Genomic DNA, 23,787 nt, shown 5'->3' with positions numbered 1-23,787 from the left:
GAACCAAATATAATGAATTGTATTCACCAGGAATGAGACGCGACCCTGGTGTAATTTGTTTTCAACTTGTATTTAATATTAAATTGTCTTACAGAGCTTACATTATGTGACCTTTATAAATAGTTGAAAATGTATATTTCATTCTGTATCATTGTCATGACTGAGTCAGCCAAATGGTAATCTAATTGTTCAACAGTCATGCTTCCACTTGGTGTATATGCTGGGATTTTGTTCATAAAAAAAAAAAATAATTCAAGCATGTTTAAACACATAAAAGATGGAAATGTGACAAAAGATTGGCATAAAATGTAGAGAAACTTGGTTTATTACTGTGGTTTTGGTAGCGTACAAATCATAATGAGAGCAGTTTGTAACAGGTTCTCATATTTTGAGCAAAAAAAAGCCCTTACATTTCATCTTGAATTTTTTTGTAACCTCTTTGAAGTGCATCCAGTAAAAACATTTTTTTATTTATTGTAAATCTCTGCCAAAGGAAATGATCCAGCAAATTGAAGTGAGGAGTTAACGCCCAAGAAAAGCTTCAAGCGTAGCCACATTTTTAATAATTCATCGTCATTGAACGCGCCCCCCCTCTGCGATGGTCACGTTACATGCAATGCTTCCGCGTGATCTCTTTCATAAACGATGCAGTTTGAATTCAGGAACAGAATTAATGGTTTGACTGATTCTGTTAAGGAGCAATATGCGGTGCCCCACCAGATCCAACAAGTGGCGCTGATGGTGGGTCAAAGCATGTATGAGCAATATCACTCTGAGAAAGAAGGGGGGAGAAAAAAAAAAAAAACATTGCCGTGGATACGAGTTAATTTTGCTTCTCTTGCCCGCCTGGCCAACTGAAGACATTAAAAAAGAGTTTTGAGTAGCATCATAGCAATGAAAGTGAATCAATGCTAGAGCGCCGTCAGATGTGTTACCGCGTACAAATGGTGGCAATGTTTTCCGGCTGGCGGCGAGCGCCAGCAAGAGTAATCCTTCCATCCGGGGCCGCATTTGAATTTAAAGCTGCGCGGCGGGATGTCAAAGGCAGCGAGTCACAGCTGCGAAGGAGGGAACAAGACAGCAGCTTTATTAGTTCCAGTGCATGGAACTCTTTCACTGGGATCCGGACGCTTCCCGCTGCCAAGGTGACGCCCATTGTTGCACACGTTAAGAATGAGACTCTTGGAGATGAACCTCTACCTGCTGTCTCCGAAACCAGAAAGGTGGTAAAGAGGCAAATTTTGGACACTGTATCTTCACGTGATGAAAGGACTTGACATTTCAGAATTGTCAGTCTGGCTGCAAGAACTTCCTACAAAACCATTGACCTCCGCTATGGCCAAAATAACTTTTCAAATGATTTGTTGTGGTCTGTGTCGTGTGAAAGATCCAGCAGGGAACCTCGGAGAGAAGCAAGGCTCGCATGCGAGCATCTGCCTTAACTAAGCGAGAGTAACAGACGATGAAGAGATGGGGGATGGTGCTCACAGCATTCCAAACTGATGGAAGATCAAGCCGCAGCAAGTTCTTCATCATTACTTTTGGACTTAGGGGTTCAAGCACAATGGAAAAAAAAAAGGTCTTTATCCTCAGCACACGAGAAATATTGGCGTACATTTCTCAGCCACCGAGCGGATTTTTTTTTTCCAGAGCAAACAACCCCCAAACCTCAAACCATCCCAAGTATGCTACGCAGTCGCCTCCTGAGGGTTTAGTCCGGAGCGCGGCGGTGAACGGTTTCCGTTGCGCGCTCCGCACTCAGAGTGCTTTCACAGAAACCCAAGATGGCGTCAACACAAAAACGAGGTAAACATCTGAACAAAAAAAAAAAAAGTCTCATCTTGTGTGAGTGTTAGCGAGCCAACAGAAGGGCGAGTCATCACCTGCACAAGGATGCTGCCTTAAGGTTGTATTTCTTGACGTCCACTCGCAGTGTCGCCGATCAATCGGACTCGGAGGACGACTGGTGCTTCTGCTTCTTCTTGTGCTTCTTCTTCTTTTTTTTCTTCTTTTCCTTTTTCTTCTTCTTCTTGCCGCCGTCGGAGTCGGAGGACGAGGAGGATGACGTGGTGTCTTGGAGAAGCTGCTGCAGCTGCTGGATCCTGTAGAGGAGGCCATGCAGACCATCAGGCGCAACGTCAGCGACATTTCCTTTGTCCGAGCAGCAGCTGCCATCTTGCTCGCTCGCAAAGGTTTTGTGTTGATTTATGAGCATGAGGCGCCTTCCCACCACTAAGTGGAAGACGGACACAAATCAGATCAGAGATGTGCGTTTATTGGCTGTCTTGTGGCTAACATTCTAATGTCGACATCACCTCATGAGTGCTTAACTTGCAAAATAAGAGATGAGATCAACGGCTTTCTGTCGGAGTGCGACAACAAATGTTTTCTTGTCCTAGCATGATGGCCAATACTTGCTGTGAATATTCAAGGGAAATCAGCCGGCTCTGGCTTTGTTATGGCGGTACTCGGCATTTGCACCGAGGTTTAGGCAGATTGGCACCAGAGCAATGAGCCAAGCAGGACAGCGACTGAAAAAAATTGTCGCTTGTGCTCAATGGTATTTATGTGACCACTCGCGGTTCATGCCACTAATAGATGACAATCGTTTCCTATCGAGGGATAATGTTTGGGAATCACTAACGGGGAAGAAAAATAATGGCAGCCTTTCCAAAGTCAACATAGCAACGCTTTTTGGTTTCAAGGTTACGAGTCATTTGAGGGAGGATGAAGGCCTCGAATTCGGCAAATCGAAGAGACGCTGACATCGCGTAATAAGAATCCTGCTCCATGGGGATTGTGTCACGATATGAGGAGGAAAGCGTAACCAGAAAACAAGTTTTGACAGCGGGATCATTCTTATTTGTGCGTTTTCCAATGACGCCAACATTTAGACAACTTGGAATATGCGCATGAATCCAAATCCACTCCACATCAATAGACTCACTGAATAATCCTGCTCAGAAACAATTTAAATCCAATTATGACAACTATAATTATATGTCATTAGATGTGGATGTAATTATAAAAAATATAATTAATATCTGCAAAACAAGCATAATTACTGGTTGAAAAAGAGAATTTGAAGGGCAGCTTAGGCTCAGTTTTGTCTCCCTTTCAGGGAAAACGTCAGATGTTTCATGTGGTGATGGCCTTTCAATGAGCTTTTTCCAATGCATGCAGACTCACACCAGTGTGCCGCGAGCACGCCGGCATCAGAATAATACTTTGTTGTACCGCTCAATCACCTGCTTTCTTTGGCGTTCCTTTCATTCTCTCGAATCAGGTCGTACATGGGGTCTTCGTGGGCCTGCCAGATAAATGGGAAGCTGTTAAAATGGACTCCCAAGAGATGAGAGATAGCAGTCGGGAAATGGCCTCTTATGGGGCTCCATTTACTGCCATTTTTGCTCCCTTTTTCCGTCACTCAGCATTTTCCCAGTTGGAGAACAAAAAAAAAATGACACAGTTGCATTTATGGTAATCATTGTAGGGTTCTGAGTGCTCCATTGTTCCATTACGTTACATTAGATAGAGCGGCCCACACGTGCTTTCCACACGCGCACGGTGCACTCACCACGCGGAACTGCTCCAGTTTCTGGTTGCCTTTGATGAAAAACGGACACTCGCGATCTCCCGTGCGATGGCCGTAATGTTTGCACCTCCAGCCTGCCAGAAATAGAAAAATAAATAAAAATGCCACCAGGAACAGTTTGTCAATTGTTTGATTACTCAAACAATTCAAATTAATTTCAAGGTTGGTTTTAGAGCCGGCATGTGGAGAAGAACTTGTAGAGGTCTAATCCTGGTCGCCATGGTAATTTAGCTGTGCTCTTGAGTTTACTAAACACAAAATTCCATAAAGCTTTCATAAAACTATAATTACAGCAAAAATGTTTTTGTCTTTGTCAATCAATAGATATGAGTTTTTGGGGTTCATTTTAAAAAGCTAATCAAAATGAAACTAAATAAATAATTAAAACTAACTAGTTTTGTAACTTGAAATTGTGAGGTGCCATTTTCCAATAACATGAAGCTTTAGGTTTTGGACACCATGGGATCAAGTTATGCGCTATCTGGGGACCTATATGACACAGATCGTCTGAACTTACACTGCATCACCTTGACCTCTTTGCCCAGCGGCATCCACAGGCCCTTGGTGGGCGCCTTGGCCAGGAAAGTGCGCGCACCCTCATTCCCGGGTTCGGCAGGAATGCAGTCCTCGGGTTTCTCCTCATGCTCCTGTCAATCAAATGTCCGTATGTAGGGTGAGTAGTCAGTGTCACTTTTCTTCACAAGACTTGGCCAAATCTGGTAAGTCACGAGAGGGAGGTTACCTTAATATATCCAGGTGGAGGTTTTTCATAGCTGGAAAAAGATTAGACGAGTTAATTAACTGCTGCTTTTGCCTAAAGTCGGACTGGACGACTAAGCAATTTTATTGATTCCAGTTTATTTGTAAATGACCTTTGATTTTTTTTTAAGTCATTTAGCTTCTTTTGTAGCACAAAGCTCTGTTTACATGCACTAAGTCTAACAACATGGTTGCGAACATAGTGGAACTGCCAATAGACTTTAATTTCTGCATTTTGATCACTTTTGTGATATACTGTGCTGGCCAAAGGTATTGGCACACTTGCAATTCTGTCAGATAATGCTCAATTTCTTCCAGAAAATGATTGCAATTACAAATGATTTGGTAATAATATCTTCATTTATTTTGCTTGCAATGAAAAACCACTAAAGAGAATGGAGGGGGAAAAAAAAGTGCTAAATCAATTTCAATCAATCAAGCAATCAAGGCTTTTATGTCTCTGGGTCAGAAGTGAGGTCTTCCAGGGTATCCTACCATAGTGTAGAAAAAGCTGCTAAAACAGTGGTCCCCAACCTTTTCTGCGCGACGGACCGGTAACGTGTCAGAAATATTTTCGCGGGCCGGCCTTTATATAAATAAATAATACATCTATATAAAGAAATAATACATTTATAATAAATATATAAATACGATGAAATAAAATGATACGACTGGCATAAAAACAAGTATAAACGGCATAAAAGTAAAACTCACCATTACGTTGAATTAGTGGGAGCAATGAGCTTGTTTCACAGAAATGAGCCGGTCCCATCTAGGCGTAATCGGAGACAATGACACCCGAAGTGGTGAAGGTTTGTCTTTTAATACAGGATGCAATTTTTGCAGTTTTGAAGGCTTCATTGCCTCATTAGCTAGCCTGTCACCACATACAGCTCAGTGACCTAGTGGTAGAGTGTCCACCCTGAGACTGGAAGGTTGTGGGTTCAAACCCCGGCCGGGTCATACCTAAGACTATAAAAATGAGACCCATTGCCTCCCTGCTCGGCACTCAGCATTAAGGGTTGGAATTGGGGGGTGAGATAACCAAATGATTCCCGGACGTAGCACCGCTGCTGCTCACTGCTCCCTTGGGGATGGGTTAAATGCAGAGACAAATTTCACCAAACCCAGATGTGTGTGTGACAATCATTGGGTCTTCACCTTTTTTTTTTTTTTTATATTATGCAGAGTGGGCTTAGCGCATCAGTCACCTGTGGTGATAAATTCATATTTTAAGTAGGACTCCAGAAATTTTCTTTTAAATGCAGCTTTCCTTTTCTTAGAAGTGGTAGCCTCTTCTTCTTCTGTCTCCTCATTGGAATTTTTTCCCTTTCCGAAGAAGCTTTCCAAACATCTCTGTTTCTTGCTCATATTTGCTTGCTTCGCGGGCTCGACTGGGGTGATATGTCACGTGACCGAGATGAGCGTCTTGACCTGAACCGACGGATATAATTGGGAGAGAATAGCCAATTTTTTTTCATAGTTTTCAAAATAAATTCTTACTCATTTTTGCTAGCTTTGCGGGCTCGACTGGGTGTTTCCCTCAGAAACATCTGTTTCTTGCTCATATTTGCTTCCTTCGCGGGCTCGACTGAGGTGACGTCACGTGACCGGGACGAGCGTCTTGACCTGAATTAATTGATCGTCGATAAAAAAAATATATTTTCTTTTTCTGTGCGGCTTGGCAGCCCGGTACCAAGTGACCCACGGACCGGTACCGGTCTGCGGACCGGTGGTTGGGGACCCCTGTGCTAGAAGACTGTGAGACTCTTTTAAGAGGGCGGAGCCCGCATCATATGTGAAAGGCAGATGAGAAAGGAGAGACGGTGGCCATAGTTTGCGAGTTCTGACTTCATATAGTTTTAAGTTTAGTTCAGCCAAGTACAGTTTACCCCACTTCAGAGTGTGCGTAAAGAAAGTAAGTTCTACACGTTGTTTATTGTTGTATAACTACCCGCCTCTTTGACTGCCAGTCAGTAATACAAAATGTCCTTGAGTATGTTTAAGAGCGCTATCATAGTGGTTTGCATTCGCGTGTACAATTTTGAGTTGGGCTGTCTTGCGTATATATTGTGTTGTGACATTTACATTATTCAGAGATTAACACTTATTTGTTTTATAGAACCACACACACAATTGTACTGAGGTTGCCTATCGTCCGTTTTCATTCAGACGCCGACGGATAGTACGGGTTGGCACTGTTGTACCCTCAGACTGCAGGACAGCTTGAACTTGTTTGGATGTTAGTAGAGGTTCTTAATCCACCATCCGCACAATCTTTCGTTGAAATCTCTCATCAATTTTTCTTTTCCGTCCACATCTAGGGAGGTTAGCCGCAGTGCCATGGGCTTCAAACCTCTTGATGACACTGCGCACGGTAGACACAGGAACATCCAGGTTTTTGGAAATGGACTTGTAGCCTTGAGATTGCCCATGCTTAGTCACAATTTTGCTTCTCAAGTCCTCAGACAGTTCTATGGTCTTCTTTCTTTGTTCCGTGCTCAAGGTGGTACACACAAGGACACAGGTTGCGTCAACTTTAATCGCGTTTAACTGGTGTGATTTAGTAATTACCTGTTATGTGCCACAGGTAAGTAACAGGTACTGTTAAGTACACAAATTATAGAGAAAAACCACATGATTTTTCAAAGGGTGCCAATACTTTTGCCTACCCCCTTTTTTGTTTAGTGTGGAATTATATCCAATTTGGCTTTTTAACATGTACTTTTGTAGTTTTACATGAAAGACAAACGAAATGAACATTTTAATATCAAAGCATTTGTAATTGCAATAATCTTCTGGGAGAAATTGACCATTATCCGACAGAATTGTTGGGGTGCCAATACTTTTGGCTAGCACTGTATGGCAGTTTATTTTAGGACCATTTCGCCTAGCCCGAATTCTAAGCATAAATAAATTCAAGAAATAATGTTAACACTCACAATGTCTCGATGTGTTTGAGGTTTTGTACTTGCTGGTTGAGCCTCTTCATCTGACTTTTAAGCTTCTCGTCGTCCTCCTTGGACGTCGTCTTATGTCGTTTGTGCTCTCGTCGCTCGTCTTTCTCCCTCGACCTCTTCCTGCTCGACATTTTGTGGCAAACGTCGTTCCACTCAAAATAATAAGACCAGATAAATGCGTTTAGACACTTTGGGCGTCGCACTAAAGGCTTGTGGACAAGCTAATGTGAAGCTAGCGTTGCTGCTCGACTTCCGGAGCGGGAGAGCTAAGCTGCTTCGTACAAGTCCAGTGCCCCTAGCGGGTGGCAAGCGGGACTGCAGTAACAAACTACTTCTTCAAACCTCATTGCTTTATGAGAAATGTGAACACCAATACATAAACTATCTTAAAATGATTGTAATATAATAATTATATGATCTAATCTTACATTAGATTATATACTAAAGGAAAAAAAAGGCACGACAGTTTGACTTTCTGAAAAGGTTTTATTTCATTTAGATGTGGTGTAAAAATGGGAACGTGGTAATAAAGCATTGTACATTTATGAGCAAACCGGGTGGGAAAGTAAGTACAAATACACCCCGCTTATTGATAGAAATAGGTATGGGAAGTAATATAATACCCAAAATAGAAAATAATTAGTTAATTAAAAAAATTAAAAAAATTAACCTGCAAATGGTTTTCTACAAAAGCCATTCTGCAAAAAAAGAAAACTAGATTAAATTTCTACAGGACAATATATCATCCTATTATGTAAATCAAGAAATAAAGCCAGAGGGAAAAATAAATGCGACACAAGTCTTCTTATAAGAACATGTTGACAATTGTATGCAAATTTTACAAGTAAAAACAAAAATAACATTCACATACAAACATGCGCACACCGAAGTACAGTATTAATATCAAATTGCTTCTTGGATTTACTTAAAAAAATTTTTTAGCTTTGTAAAGAAACAACAATAGACACTGTATAAGCTTATCAACAGCTTCCATAATTACGTTGTCAAGCGAAATAAAGATATCAATGGTGATCATGTAAATTTGACATCACCGTGGTGTTCATCAATACCACACAATCCCTCAAATTTCTCATTCATGAAGCAGAAATGCTCATTTGAGGAATTTCCATCCCAAACCTCTGATCAAAGCCATCACATTTGAGGTCCCAGAGGTTCATGGCGGCACTGTTGCAACATCCCAGCCAGAGGGGGCGCTGTAAGAGCGAAGCAGCCAAAAGCGGCCTCCCTTCCTTCCGTTGAAACGGCTTCCCCAAGTAGAAGACGACCAGGCGACTCAGAGAGAGGAAAGGAAGTCTTTCAAGCTGCCCTTCTTGTTGTCTGGCTTCTCCTCACGCATCAGGATTTTGCTTAGACGCCGGACCACCCAGTTCTTGCCCTTGAAGGGGGTCTTGGTGGCTGAAGGGGTGGATGAGGTGGAGCCGGGGGTGCCAGAGGATGTAGACGACCTGGGAAACGGGGAGGATGAGGAGTGAAGACCACCACGCAGTCACGCTCGCGCTTCGGCTAGACTGAGCTTACCTGGGGGTGCGGAGGGGGGCCTTGTCTTTGCCGGGAGTGGATTTGTTGGTCGACGGAGTGGTCTTGCGCTTGCCGCTGTTGCCGGGAGTGGGAAAGGTGGACAAAAACTCGCGGTTCATTCCTTTGTGTTTGGTTGTCTTGCTGCACGCGTGGCAGGTGGCCATCTAGAAATACAACACAGAAAACATAAATAAATAAATTCCAGGAGTAGAACGTGCACCAATTTCACAAAGTAACAGAACGTGGGTGGACATGTTCATAAACAATAAGAGCGATCACATTATGTCAGGGTGAAAGCGACAGTAGGCAAATGCCTTTGACGTTTGTTGTGACTCATTTCAGACCCCTGGGATATAACAAAACCAATTGGGGGGGCTCTGACGATGAAGCTCTGCCTCACAAAACATCTGAGCTGCTTAGTTATGCTCCACAATGGAGCGCGGGAAGTGATTCAATTAACAGCTAAGCTTCTTTCCCAGCTTTTTTGAGAGCAGGATGCACTTGGATTTGAGCCAATGAGAGGACGAGGAGGGGCCGCTGGCACGCGGTGGTGTCTATATGGGGCGACGGGTGCTATAACGCTCAAGGGTGGACGACAACTTTTTCCGCGTGAGCTCTACGAACCTCCAATTAAAAACTGCAAACGGTACAATCTGTTAATTCAAGTAAACGAGACGCTTCGGCAGGCACTCCACATCAGGATCTCATTTCCAGCAGATTCCTATTTTACGACCACCCGCCGGGGGTTAAAGCCAGATTGTTTAGGAGAAAATCGCATCATCACTTCTAACAAGACCAACCCGCAGGCTCAGACTTTTCTTTTTGCATGCTCAGCTGGCACTGGACAAAAAGTTTGAACATAAATCCCCTCTGCCTTCAAAAGCTGACTAGGTGGGCAAAAACTCACCGACACGAAGGTAGCCATTTTGCAACAGGTGACGACGGTGGGCTGCTCCGTAGTAGTGCTTACTATGCCGGAGCGTGCATGTCCTGCTTTATAGCCAGCTGGCCAACCGGCCCACCCATCTATCCAAGGGGGTGGGGCTCTGTGTGTGTGTTGACTGTAAGTATGACTGGTCAGCGCGCTGTCACAGGCCGGTATTTATTGGTGGCATTCCCAGCACCGAGCAGAACGCCGCTCACTGCAGAAACTCATCCAGTGACGTTTAAAAGGTACATAATGTTCTTGCGAAGCACACGGATGCATCAAAAGTTGAGAGACTGTCTCGAGAGGGATTTGGACCTCACCCTGACCTGCGTTTAAAAATGAGAACGAGACCGGCAGTGCCACTGAAATGCTCGTGCGTGCGTGTTCGATTCATTTCAGCTTGGCAGGATGACACCGCCCGAGAGTGAGGGATGGAAGCGCAGATGAGGGCCTTCCCTCAGTGGTGTTTTTCTTTCAAAGTGTGACCCCGTTCTGAGTCATCCGAGCCGATATCGATACGAGCCACAAAAGCAGACGGGCTCTTGGATCAATACGACTGCGCCTTCAGCCATCAACAGGTTTCAAGATAAATGCAGTCAACACTCAAGTGAAGTGACTGACTTCAAATTACAATTGGGCATGTGCCATAAATAGGCCCCACCGACGGTGCCAACGCTTAATCTTCCAAGTTCCTCGGCTGACTTTTATTAACAGCGTACGGAATGACGACATTTACTTATGCCCGCCCGATTTCTTTTTGGGTCAATTTCCTCCACAGTGATTAACCTGCCTGGCTCTGCTTGACAGGAAGTGATTGTAGGCACAAATACGCACGTGGGGATGGTTGAGATTCTTCTTTAGCAGCAGCCGGAGGCCTCATCCCTCATTCCCAACCCCCCTCCGGGCGCTCTCGTAAACTTGCAGAGAGTGACAAATCACATGCTGGCAGAATGAGTCAATTGAAGGAAATGAGAAAATGGCAGCACTTGTTGCTGGAGGTTGACCCAGCCTCACGAAGGAAATGGCCCTTCCAGGACGCATTTTTTAACCACTTAAGAGTACTCCGTTTTTTTTTTTTTTTTTTTTAAACTGCACTGCCCGACAAGAAAAATAAATGTTTTCGTCTCCATTTATGGTGGCGGCCTCCAATTGGACTAACAAGCTATTAGCAGATAATCTGACCGGCAACGTCGCAGGGGAAGGAGGAATGACGTCACGGGCCCGGACTGGCATGCGGCCCGACGGGCCCCTCAGACCCACGAGAGGGACATTCTCTGCTCTGTACCGGTCTGGAGTTGCTTGAATGTTTTGGTCGTGTTCGCAGATGTTGTGAGCGGGCTCCTACAGTTTTGGAGGACCGACTCTGTGCGGCTGGTTAAAAATATACCCCAATCTTAAGAGGAAGTCATGTGACCAAGACACTCGCATCTGTGTAGATCAGGGGTCACCAACCTTTTTTAAACCGAGAGCTACTTCCTGGGTACTGATTAAGGCAAAGGGCTACCAGTTTGACACACACTTCTGAAATAGCCAATTTGCTCAATTTAGCTTACACTATGCGTTATTATTTTCATTTCCAGTTCACATGTAATTGTGATTTTAACAAGAATAGCAAAAATACAGTCAAACGGTTTTCGACCTCAATCCGTTCCGGAAGGCGGTTCGAGAAGCGAATCGGTCGAATTCCGAAACTATTTTTCCCATGACAAATAATAGAAAACATTTTAGTCCGTTCCAAGACAAAAAAAAAAAAGAGAAACGCCTGTTTTTAAAGCATTTTTTCATTTGCGCATTTTTGTCCGATCGCGCAACTGCAGCGCACCGCCGAACGCGCAACAGTCGCGTGTCGCCGACCGCGCAACTGCACCGCGCTGGTCGCATTATTGTGACAGAGCCGTCGCTGAAATTTAGAAAATATTTGTAAAGTCCTGATGCACTTTCCAAAATTTAAGTGGACCTCAGTGCGCAGGGAGCTTAATTTGGTCCGATCGCGCAACCTCAGCGCGCCGGGCGCTCAGTGTCGCATTGCTTTAAGAGCGTCTTTGTGTTTTAGGATGGCTTTACTGCTCCCACTTGCTTTCTTTGGAGGCATGATTAGGGGTTAATACAATCCTCAAAGTAACGAAAATACAATAACTACGGAGTCAGTCGGCAACCGGGCCGCGCGGTCGGGTTTTCTCGGGTCCTCCGGGCTCATCTCGCGAGGTTCGACCTCCGAATTTTGTTCAACAACCGAAGCAAACAAATCTCGAATTTTTTGTTCAAATTCCGATTTGTTCGAGAACCGGGAATTTCGGAAACCGAGGTTTGACTGTAAAATAAAAAGATGCAGCTCACTGACAAGTGCCGCTATTTGAGCTCATTTTCGAACAGTCCTGCGGGCGACTCATGCGGTCCTCACGGGCGACCTGGTGCCCGCGGGCACCGTGTTGGTGACCCCTGGTGTAGATGAATGACATAGTTGTGATGTCAAAACGCCGGCGGTCATTCGGTAGGCTCACCAGCACTGAGGATGACGTCCAGAAGTGATGCAGGCGGCGCTTCTGTAGCAGGCTGAGGGCCTTGCCCTCGGCTCTGCGCCACAGGAGCCTCTGCACCCTGGCGGAGGGCCGGCGTTTGGGTTTCAGGCGCAGCCGCTGGTTGTCAGGCCGCAGCCACTGGAAGCAGTACTGGCATACCAATGTCTTATCCAACGCCACCGCAGAGGAGCCTGGCTTCTTTTTATCTGCAAACGAGACCATTGCAAAGTGTAGCAAGTGAGAGGAGCCAAACAGGCATTCCACAATATGGTGTTCGCTATTAGCAGTAAGCGGCATGGCGCTCTCAGAGGCGACAGTCATGATATCGCTTGGACAAGGCAGTTGGGCGCCCGCCAGACAGCTGGTGGTTTGCGTGAGCTTGAGCAACACTGACAAGGTGCCGTTTGCCAGCGCAGACGCTTCTTGACAATAAAACGCACATTGACACAAGTGAGGGGAAAATGCTCACGAGGGAGCTGTTGACTTACCCAGGCACGCAAAATACTTCTCACTGTGGAGGAAATGGACAAAAAAAAAGGTTAAGACACATGACTGCGAGATAAACCACTTTGCAAATGAATATGTAGTTTGCAGATAGGATGGACAAATGGATTCACATGGGGGAGAGATTGCGCCAAGTATTTTGCCACATTATGAGAGTTAACTCAAACTAACCAAACTAAGATTGCAAAGTATTGTGAGATAGACTGTAAATCAGCACTTGCAAGATCAAAGGCCTGTTACCAGTTTCAGTGGCTGCACTTGGATACAAGTGTCTAAAAATGAGTGGAAGCCAACTTGGACTCTGTCAAACAATACATGGCAACCCACCAAAATATATTGCCAGTTTCAAGTCCTCACTATGAGGCTCCACTTTTGGAATGTCACCAATGACATATTTGTGCTCTGCCACCGCTAAGTCTGCCTAAAATTAGCTGTGGCCCTGAATCAATAAAGGGATTCATTTTGTTTGTTTTTTTATTTTTAAGTCGGCCTGCACGTGCGTTTGGGAGGCCTGGATCTTGTTTGGGCTCAGATTTAATCTGTCGACAGCGGGGGTGTTTGTTGATGTAGTCCAGCCCGAAGGTGAGACATCACACGGAAGACACCAGGACAACTCGGCAGTTGATCCACTCAAAATTTCAGAAACTCTTCTGGATTAAACTTTATTTAGAGTTCACGCCTGAAATGTGTGAATGAAAAGTTTCAATGACATTGGAACAATACAAACTTGAAGACACAATTTGCATTATTTGTAACTACTGTGTTTTAAAGCGAGTCATCAAAATTCAAATGACCAAAATGCGGTGAAAATGACCAACTTCCTGTGTGTTTTAACACACGGCTTCCTTGGTGGAGGTAACGTCTATGAAAGGACTGCTGATTCCAGGCCAGGATCTTGAAGAATTTTGTTTTCCCACAGCCTCTCCGGTGGGAGTCTACTTCTCATAAACGAGCTCTTCCTTATTTACATACTTGACACGCATCTCCTTTTAAGAGCACGTTTAGTTGTGACGATAAACGGGAGAGATGCTATCGGCAGAGTGCTGGAACGTCGTCCCAAACACGTACCGGCCCGCTTTTCCGGCATTGCAAACATTAACGCACATTTCCCAACAGCAATTTTTTTTCATGCGTGACCTTGAATGTCCACAAACATTGAACAGTCAGTCCCTAATGGCAATCATTCTAGCACAAAAAAAAGGACATGCTTCTTCAAATCAATCAATAATGCTTTATACGGCCAAATGTTAAATTTAAAGCACTACAAATATAGTCTTCCATATTCATCCGTTAATGATGAATTTTAAAGGATTTTAAAGAATTCGTGACAAACAATGCTGCTATACAAAAAATGTCCACTAGAGAGGGCAAAAAAACCGAGCACAGTGGAAAATATTTATCTGGACTTGCCTGTTATGCCTTTTAAATATTTTATGATGCGTTTCCACCATCAAAACCAAATGTAATGCCAATGGGGGTTGTGAAGTGTTAAATAATGCAAAATAATTGATTTCTTACAGGAAAAACCGTGATTCCTCCGGACAGCTTCCTTGAAACAACAGGGACGCGTTAAGCCGAAACATGTCCGACAAGTCTTTGGATTTGAAACTCATTTTACCCCCACGTAGAATCCTTTGATGACTTTCCGTGTTGTTGTTTTGTTTATCAATAGAACCTTATAAACCAAAGGAATGAGCCAAGTATCCCATTATTCATGCGTAGTGAGAGCAGCAAATGTCGATCACGCTAATTCGAATCATTTTCAGTCGCGAGTCGATGACGTAAGAGAACGCGGTGAATTATGGGAAACTGAGTCTGGAGCCGTTTGAAAGCCTTTTAGTGAAAACCAAACAAAAAACAACAATCTCGAATTCACTCACAATCCACCACTATACTCGCAACAAAACAACAACAACAACAAATAGCTACGTTGAACTGACCCTGTGAAAGCAGTAATTCAACTCCAGGTGTCGCTCTAGCTTCAAACATGCAGAGGTCTCCTGGTGATACACTGCGGGGAGAAAAATGTGTCATCGGCTATTTTGAAGCAGCACTTGGGAGGAGGAGAAAGATGAAGCCCCCCGATGTGTGAGCACGAACTCAAGTAAGTCGAACGCAAACGCTCCACTCGTGAGCCTAGCCGACTGCGACGAGAAACAGTTGCAAAACCAGAATAGCACTGTTTGGAAAAGTGACTTTGGTCCGGCGCTGTGACAATTCCTCTTGACCGGTTCCAGAACATCTGCAGACAAAAGGTACGTTTTAAAAAATACCACATATCATATTTGCATGGTTGGTGTTGATCATCAGCAATTAACCACTTTATTAGGTACCACAATAGAAAAGAGCTCCATCACAAATTCCAATATTGTGATTGACACTGCGAGACAGGTGTTCATTTTATGAAGCAAATGTTATTATTTGGGGTGTATTTTGCATGCTTTGAACAATGGGGATTCTTCCTGAAACTTTATAACTATGTGAACTAGTAAAGTGTCACATTTTTATTATTTTTAGATGTCCATGTGTGTCTAACATTGTGGCAGGTGAATGTACCGAATGTGTTAGTGTGGTGTGATTCAGTCACATGAGCAATACTAACTGATGATGATGGGAGCCAAGCATTCTTTTGTTGCTCAGGGAACTGGTTTCACTGACTATCATAACATTTGGTAGGCATGTCTATCATGAACAGACCCACAAAAAAAGTCTTAAGAGGCCATGCTCGAAAAGATGCTGGCATTCTGCCATTTTGATTTAAAGCAGCAATTTTAGGGTGATTTGGGCAATTTCCTGACCTAAGTGGAGGTGATGAAGATGCACGATGTCATGCTCCTGCAGGGCTTCGCATATTTAGCTCGCTCATGCTGACACGCTTGCAGGGAGCGAACGCCCCGTGTGGCTTGAGGATTCACAAGTAAGGTCATGGATACATTTTGCTCTGTGGTTATGCCTTATTTTGATTTGAATACTGTTTGCCCTCCACTCGTTTCTGTTCATTCTCAGGCCCTAAACAATCATAATGAAGCTTTGCCTACTTTGTGTTTACTTCAGGCAACAGCATCCAGAACACCAGAGAACAGAGAAGCTTATTCAGCAGACTCGGACAGGCTCTCCTATCACCAAGGGAATTATAATAAGTAAGTGGATGAAAAAGTGTTTGAGTCTTTTTCTGGAGAAATAGGAGGTGTTCCATTTGACAAAGCTCAAAGGAGTTTAGTAGAATGCGTCCCTCTGGCTGCTCTGTCTATAATTCATCTCCTGCTTGCGTTGTCCTTCACCTCCTTTGATGTGTTCTGCATTGTCCTCAATCTAGGTTAGCCCTACTTTAGTGAGCTGCAATAGCACGAAGCAGACAGTGGTGGCGGGGGGGCATTGGGACCACTGAATGAAGAACCGAAAAGGTTCCTTTTGGTGTAACCAAACCCTTTGCCGCATGTTTCCATTTTGGCCTTTTCTCTCGGGAGCATTTTTATCATTTGATCTTTTTTTTCTTTACAGCCAATCAGCCACGGCCGTCTGGAGCTGAAGGTGACTTGCTGGGCCAGGCCGGGGGCTGCAACACAGGACATGGGTCTTGTCTCTTGTCCCCGCTCGTGTCTTGTGTTGCAGCCAGCGGCTCGGCCGCTCTGCATTGCTTCCACTTGCTTCGTTTGACATCATTTTGTCAATGAAAACGAGATTACATTTTGGTGGAGCGGAAACGCATATTATTTTCTTAGGAGATAATGAGTTGCATATATTTCCCCTCAGTCAGAAAAAAATGGGGATGGTTTTGCTTGCCGTGAACAGCTTGGCTGAGTGTTCGCGGTTGTGACTGCATGTTCCCGACAAGGTCAACAGTGACGAGCGCACCTCCCAACACTTTGAAACGCGAAACCAGCCTTCAAATTTCAATTGGAGGATGACGTTAGATGTAAATGTTATACAAGAGTCAACGGGAAGATGAAGTGCAGCGTGACCCGCTCACCTCACTCTATTTCAACTCAATGAATCTGCTAGTCAGACATTGAAAGATGATGTATTTTCTGTTTTTTATAAGTTAGACTCTACCCCCCCCCCAAAAAAAAACATTTTAAGGTTTTGGAAAGAGACAAAAACTGGCTAAAAACTTGGCTGGGATTTTGCTATTAATATTCAGCCCCAGCGCTGTTTAACTTAGCAATATTTCAGGAATTGTCATTGAAGCCTCGTGGTCCGCGGCCCTCTAGTGGTCCGGGTGGTATTGCAAGTGGCCCACAAAATTGGAAAAAGAAAATAATTGTAACATTTTTAAAAATAAAATTGATTCATTATTTAGACTTGATTTATTTTCCAGCTCCTTTTGTGAAAATCTACCCATCCAAATTGTGTCAAATGTAGGTGAGATTCCCAAAACAGACATACAGATGCAAATAAATAGCCTGTATAGGTCTATCCTCCTTCGGTGCAAAATAAAATAATATTCCGCCAAAGTAGTGGTCCCCGAGTTGGTTGTTGTTTATAATAGTGGTCCCTTGGACAAAACCGGTTGAAAACCCCAGCAATATTTGGTTGGCATGTCTATCCCGAGTAGACTCAGGAAGCTTTCATGCCTTTCATGAGTCTGAGTCTTGGTTCTTCAACAGCTGTAGCTATCATGTCTGTCGATGTTATGTCCAGCACTCTGTATACAGCCATGTGCTGTCCAAATAAAGTTGAGTTGAGAAAATAAATGCTTTAAAACTATGGGGAACTTTACTTTGAAAAGAACCAGCAGTGAATGCGTCGACTGTCACCCTACCATCACCATAGCAAGTTTCTGACTTGGCTTCATGATGACGTGTTGCTAAACAAAGGAGCAAGGAGCACTATCTAGTGACTCCTTGCACCTTTTCATTCTATGTTTTTCTGACTGATGTACTTTGAACCATCAAACAAACACACCCACCCACATAACACCCAAGGACAGCCCAAGCAACAAGACGAGAGAAACAATAGTGCTTTAAAGCTGATGGTTAAAGAACCATTCAAGGCCCTCTTTGGAGGCCTGGAGGAATGAGGTCAATGCAGCCGGGAAGGGGGAGGAAGAGTCTGAGTAGCTGAAGAAGAGAGAATGAAAGAGGAGGAAAAAGGAGCTTGGCGTGAGACCAAACAGTGCAGGTGTCTGTCCAATAACAGCAGGCCACGCCAGAGCAGGACCTCAACGCTCCGGGAGACTCAAAGCGAGCCTAGAATGGCAAACAAACACACACATCCAAGGCTTTTCATATGTGTGTGCTAGCTCCGTTCATTGTTTATTCATGGAGCGCACAAAGGCATCCTTCAGGCCTCCCCCAGACAACCAAAAAGGTGTTTTGGGCAAAAAGATTCAACATGACGTCACACTCAATTAACTCAAAATTGTGAGAAATAATTTATCATGTTGTATGCTACCTCTTGTAAGGAAAGAAAAAACGCTAACGTATAGCCTACATAATAAGTTCATTGAACTGCGTTTCTTCTGAATCCATGGGAACAAAGGTAAGCTCATAAAAACACCTTGACAATAATGAGCAGGCAGAAAAAAATAATTTTCTTCCACCAGGCGGCAGGAGGTCTAAAAGCGTTGAGTTATTCACACTTTAAAAGTCACAATTTTAAAAGGAAGAGTCAACGTGTATATAGTTTTAACTCAATAAAAATGACTTAGATAAAAATCAAAGCAGAAATAAGGCTTTTTAAAAAGTAATATAAAAACTATTTTATTTTCACAGGCTGTAGCGGAACTACTTCCATGGCGTTTCCGTCTTGCCCCCGGCTAGCGTGACGAGGAACGCGGAGCTGCGAGAGGATGTAGGCGACGTCTGCTGACATCTGCACGCCAGCGGTTTATTTCTCCCGGAGAACCGAGGACGGCAAACAACAACCGCGACAGCCACGGAAGGACGCCCGGACTCATGCGACTGCTGGCCGAGGTAGGTCGGCGACGTCGACACCTTTGCCTTTTCGAAGAAATGCTTCGTTTCCTCACTTCTCGAGCAGAGGTGCAAAAGTTCTCAAAACTAAAACTACTCAGGTTAAGGTAGACCTAGTCGGATTGTTTACTCGAGTAAAAGCTAAAAAGTTATGTTCTCAAGCACAAACGTAAAATTTTGTTTCATTCTTTTAAATCAGTCCTCGCAATGAGAGGTGCATAAAATCATTACACTATCAAACACTTTTACATCACTTTGCTTATGTTGCAAACCAAATGTTAATTTAGATAAAAGTTAAATAAAAACACTGAGCACACATTCGTTTTATCACATTCGAAAGAGAAACTTTTTAGACTGATGCAAGGCACTGGCCACAAGTCCTTCTTTGCACAGACGTCCAAAAATTCTATATGGCCACGAATTGGGAATATCTTGCTTCTCTTTGCTTCAAGACTTGTCAAGTGCTTTCAGATATTTGTTGTGAAATATATACTGTTGAAGACAGCATGAAAATAAAAGTACAGAAAATGACAAGTCAAACTCGCGTTTGGATGTAGACCTCATTAGTTATGTCCATGTGTTTTAATTTGGCACTAATATTTTTATTGAGCCTGGTGGCAGACTTCTACAAATAGATGTATTTTTTTTTTAAATATTTTAGTTTTGGGAGATTGTGCCTTTTGATCTTTGCTCTGCTGTAGCAACCTGCTGGCCGCATCGAAGACCCAATGAGGAAATGAGCTGTGTTGGATGGCTCAAAAACGCCACGAGTCGTCAGTTCCAAGTGAGAAAACACAGCACTCTAACGTTAGAATGCGCGCACGTTTCAATCTGGCTGACTAATGAGCAACTAGCTGCGGTTGTGGTATCTGCCCAACATCAAAGACCTTGTCTAAAAAAAAATGCTTCTTCAAATATTATTTTTGGAACGTTCACCACTAATTGAAAGTGGTGAATGGCGGAGAGAAAGGGAAGGATTTAGGATGCATGTCAAGTTCTCAGTGGGGCTTGGAGCTATTGGATGTTGGAAGGTGTCACCAATCAAAGGGCCTTTTTGTCCTCTGGAGTCTCCGTTTTGTAACCTCGAGACGCCCCGAGCTCCCTGGCGGGGATCCAACATGGTTTTCTTCCTGTGGAAATCTGCGTTTCCTCCCAATAATCTGCCAAGCATGAGATACAGTAATTCTCTCAGTGCGGCTAAGCTGAGGAGAAAACCATTGTTTTGCCCATTGAATCAAAAAGAAAGCACAAGTGAACAGTTGTCACATTCCCGCAGGTTTTCCTCTCCTGGCTGCCATGAGGGGGCGTTGCTCACACAAAGTGGGCGTGCTGGCCAAGGCCTTCTTCCTGCTGTGGCTGTTGTGGCTCGGGTATCTCCTCCTCGTCCTCTCCCCCTCATCGTCATCACCCTCCTCGTCCTCCAGCGACACGCCGGACCCGGCGCGTGAGAAACGCCACGTCGCCGAGCCGGACCTGGCCGAGCTGGCCCGTCCCGTCTACGCCAAACCGCCGGCGGATGACGGCGCCCCGGGGGAGTGGGGCCGGGCGGCGGTCCTCGACCTGGGGCCGGAGGAGAAGACACAGGCGCAGGACAGCGTGGAGCGGTACGCCATCAACATCTTCGTCAGCGAAAAGATTTCCCTCCACAGACACATCAAGGACAACCGGATGCCCGAGTGAGTCAGAAGCAATTCAAATTTTGGAGGTGTCATTCGCGTAATCCGATTTTCGGACTCGGTGTGAAGTGGAGACGGCGCGCAAATAACATTTAGCATGATCGCTGTCCGCTATGTGTCATACGCCAGGTGCCGCAGCAAGCAGTTTGACTACCGCCATTTGCCCAGCACCTCTGTCATCATCGCCTTCTACAATGAAGCCTGGTCCACGCTACTCAGGACGGTCCACAGCGTCTTGGAGAGCACGCCCGACATTCTGCTCAAGGAGGTGATCCTGGTCGACGACTACAGCGACAGAGGTGGGACCTCGACCAGGAAAATCCCAGCAACTTTTGTTGACATGCTTGCTTGTTTGTCAGGCTACCTAAAAACGCCGCTGGCCCAATACCTGAGCGGCCTACAGCGCGTCCGTCTCATCCGCACCACCAAGCGCGAGGGACTGGTCCGGGCCCGTCTCATCGGCGCCAGCTACTCGGCCGGCGACGTGCTCACCTTCCTGGATTGCCACTGCGAGTGCGTCCCCGGCTGGATCGAGCCCCTGCTGGAGAGGTGGGTCCACTCGGCCCGTCAGAGCGCTTCAGATGGGGGGTACGCAAGCAGCGAATTGTCTTTTTTTGAAGGATCGGGCAGAACCCCAACACCATTGTGTGCCCCGTCATTGACACCATTGACTGGAACACCTTTGAGTTTTACATGCAGCCCGAGGAGCCCATGATTGGGGGCTTTGACTGGAGGCTCACCTTCCAGTGGCACGCCGTACCCGAGCGGGAACGCCGGCGCCGCAAGTCACGCATCGAACCGCTCAGGTGAGGATGCATGGGGGGCAAGTCGGACCTGATACGCAACAACTGTGTGGCGTCCTCGCCAGGTCCCCGACGATGGCGGGCGGCTTGTTTGCCGTCAGCAAGGCCTACTTTAAGCGCCTGGGCACCTACGACACGGGCATGGAGGTCTGGGGCGGCGAGAACCTGGAGCTCTCCTTTCGGGTCAGCACCACCTCCTTGTCGACCGGCCTGCCACGCGTTTGTGCTCGCTCAACCGAGGCTGAGGCGTGCGCGTTGTCCCTCAGGTGTGGCAGTGCGGCGGCAGCCTGGAGATCCACCCTTGCTCCCACGTCGGCCACGTCTTCCCCAAGAAGGCGCCGTACGCTCGGCCCAACTTCCTGCAGAATACGGTGCGGGCGGCCGAGGTGTGGATGGACGACTACAAGCAGCACTTCTACAAAAGGAACCCGCCTGCAAAAAAGGTGCGCACACCCCGGTGTTAATGTCCCCCAAAAAGAGTCAAATGAGGGAACAGCTGGCTGATCTCCCGGTTCTCCGGACGGATTCTTTTTCAGCCGGAGGGACTTTTGTCCTTTCTTGAATACTTTTAGCTGACAAAGACCGACTTGGTTTGCTCAGACGGTTTGCACAGCGGCCGATATCATTAATTAGTGGATGAGTGGATGCTAATGCTATGCATGAAGCTAACTCAACTTATTCATATTTATTTCATACTTTAAAACCAACTGCAGCTCGAACAAATCGCTGTCCACAAAAGCACAGTTCAAAAAGTAGAATAATAAATTGTGTCTAAAACTCTGTGTCAAATCATCCGATCAAGTTGGAGAGCCAGAATTGCTTTGATTCCCAAAAAGTCAAAACATCAGCGCCAGAGGGCACAGATACACCGATATAATGAGTGACAAATTTAACCTGGGCTGTTTTTAGCTTCACCAACTTGAATTACCTTTAGTTCTGCTCCGAAGAATAAACTCCAGCCGCTTCCTCATTCTTGCATGGTAGTTCCTCAAAGCTGCCAAGATCAGGCTTATGCAACATTCCAGGAGGGTGCACCAAACAGAACCAACAGGTGGCCAGCCGCTGCACACCTTTGCAAACACGCCCATGTTCAATATTTATTTTAGCTGCCTGCACTAAACATACACCTGAACAATTGAAAATGAATTGGCGATAACGATGATGCTATTTCGGACCTGCAGGAGAACTACGGCGACGTTTCAGAGCGCTTGCAGCTCAGGGAGCGGCTACAGTGCAAGTCTTTCCAGTGGTACCTGAGCAACATCTACCCGGACCTGCACATACCCGAGGACAGGGCGGGATGGCACGGCGCCGTGAGTGGCCCATTGCAGATACATTTTGGGACAAATCATTCCAAATTGAGCCAACCTAACTAACCAGTGGGAATTTGCACAAATAACAATTTTGACTGATTGTTGTCCTCCAACCAAGTTGCGCAGCTCGGGAATCCCTTCGGAGTGTCTGGACTACAACGCCCCGGATCACAATCCGACTGATTCAAACCTCTCGCTGTTCGGCTGTCACGGCCAGGGAGGCAACCAGGTGACGCACTTGACCTCCGTCGTGTTGAACTGAACCACGTAACTTAAAAACAGCCACTAGCTTCGTGCTAACTCATCATCCACTATAAGGTGTTTTGGTGGCTTTGAGCGCATTAATCGCATTCCCATTTATTTCCGCGATGAAACTCAAGTGTGTGACAGTCGCTTGCCTTTGCGTCGCAGTACTTTGAGTACACGTCCCGGAAGGAAATCCGCTTCAACTCGGTGACGGAGCTGTGCGCCGAGGTGGCCGAGGGCCAGACGGCCGTCGGCATGAGGCACTGCCCCAGCGACCGTGACGTCTCGCCGGCCGCCATCCTGTGGGACTTTCGAGACGTAAGCAGCAACCCCCCACGCTCTTACTATAACGTTGTCCGTCTCGCTCACCGTCTCTCATTTCGCCTTTTTTGCCTTTGTTTCCCTCCTGCTAGGACAAGAGCATCTACCACCCTCAGTCGGACAAGTGCATCACGGCCTACCGCACGCCCGAGGGCCGCGCTGACGTCCGCATGAGGCCCTGCGATCCGCTCGATCAAAACCAGCAGTGGAAGTTTGAGTGGTAGACGCCCAAAGCCAAAGTCTTGAATATTGAGGGATGAATGGCCCCCTTTTAGTGCATTTTTTCTGCGCATGTGCTGCAGAGATGGAGAATGCTGACTTTTAGCCGCTGTGTAGCATGGAAGTGCCTCAGGAAAAGTGTCAAGCTCACAAAGTGCCTGACTGCGTCACTCCAAATCATCAGAGTGCGCCACCTCAGGCCAAACCGTGTCGCCACAGACAAAAGGTTATGTCCATAAATCGAAAAAATACACATCTAATTGATGCACATTATAAATGCATTATGACAATAATGCATTAATTTTAGTACTTTTGTAAAGCCCCCCCCCAAATAAATTCTTGAACAAAATTAGGATAAACTGCCAAGAACTTCCCCAACCCCAAACGCCCCCCCCCCCCGACAAACTCGTGTCCTGACCAAAAGACACTTTTAACACAAGCAAGTGCAATTATTATCGACAAGACTGAATCGGTGGGCCTTTTAGAATGA

General features: G+C 45.5%; 3 protein-coding genes across 5 annotated transcripts; 1 reads left to right on the top strand and 2 right to left on the bottom strand.

The window, feature by feature from the left end:
- Positions 1-296: 296 nt before the first annotated feature.
- On the bottom strand, positions 297-7,609 carry rp9 (RP9 pre-mRNA splicing factor). Of its 2 annotated transcripts, XR_005099397.1 has the most exons (7): positions 7,297-7,609; positions 4,338-4,368; positions 4,113-4,242; positions 3,578-3,669; positions 3,249-3,310; positions 1,884-2,102; positions 297-1,814 (listed from the first exon to the last, which is right to left on the bottom strand). XR_005099397.1 is itself a non-coding variant. In XM_037264226.1 (6 exons), the coding sequence occupies exons 1-6, from the start codon at positions 7,443-7,445 to the stop codon at positions 1,943-1,945; spliced, it is 624 nt and encodes a 207-aa protein (XP_037120121.1). In that variant the 5' UTR covers positions 7,446-7,609; the 3' UTR covers positions 297-1,942. The 2 variants fall into 2 exon arrangements, 1 of the variants encoding a protein (XP_037120121.1); XM_037264226.1 differs by having other exon boundaries at positions 297-2,102.
- A 171-nt stretch (positions 7,610-7,780) lies between these two features.
- c11h18orf21 (chromosome 11 C18orf21 homolog) lies at positions 7,781-14,588 on the bottom strand. 2 transcript variants are annotated; one of them, XM_037264210.1, is made up of 5 exons: positions 14,215-14,588; positions 12,789-12,811; positions 12,283-12,506; positions 8,854-9,017; positions 7,781-8,780 (listed from the first exon to the last, which is right to left on the bottom strand). In XM_037264210.1, exons 1-5 carry the CDS (start codon positions 14,253-14,255, stop codon positions 8,609-8,611), a joined length of 624 nt encoding a protein of 207 aa, XP_037120105.1. In that variant the 5' UTR covers positions 14,256-14,588; the 3' UTR covers positions 7,781-8,608. The 2 variants fall into 2 exon arrangements, with proteins under 2 accessions (XP_037120105.1, XP_037120104.1); XM_037264209.1 differs by having other exon boundaries at positions 14,323-14,588.
- A 3,958-nt stretch (positions 14,589-18,546) lies between these two features.
- On the top strand, positions 18,547-23,689 carry poc1bl (POC1 centriolar protein homolog B (Chlamydomonas), like). The gene is made up of 11 exons (XM_037263939.1): positions 18,547-18,719; positions 19,996-20,395; positions 20,525-20,694; positions 20,755-20,944; positions 21,016-21,201; positions 21,264-21,381; positions 21,465-21,641; positions 22,380-22,511; positions 22,630-22,740; positions 22,923-23,075; positions 23,171-23,689. Exons 2-11 carry the CDS (start codon positions 20,016-20,018, stop codon positions 23,300-23,302), a joined length of 1,749 nt encoding a protein of 582 aa, XP_037119834.1. The 5' UTR covers positions 18,547-18,719; positions 19,996-20,015; the 3' UTR covers positions 23,303-23,689.
- The last annotated feature ends 98 nt before the right edge of the window (positions 23,690-23,787 follow it).

This window comes from Syngnathus acus, chromosome 11 (assembly GCF_901709675.1).
Source record: "Syngnathus acus chromosome 11, fSynAcu1.2, whole genome shotgun sequence".
NCBI classification, from domain to species: Eukaryota; Metazoa; Chordata; class Actinopteri; order Syngnathiformes; family Syngnathidae; genus Syngnathus; species Syngnathus acus.
This window is presented reverse-complemented; position numbering and strand designations above follow the sequence as displayed.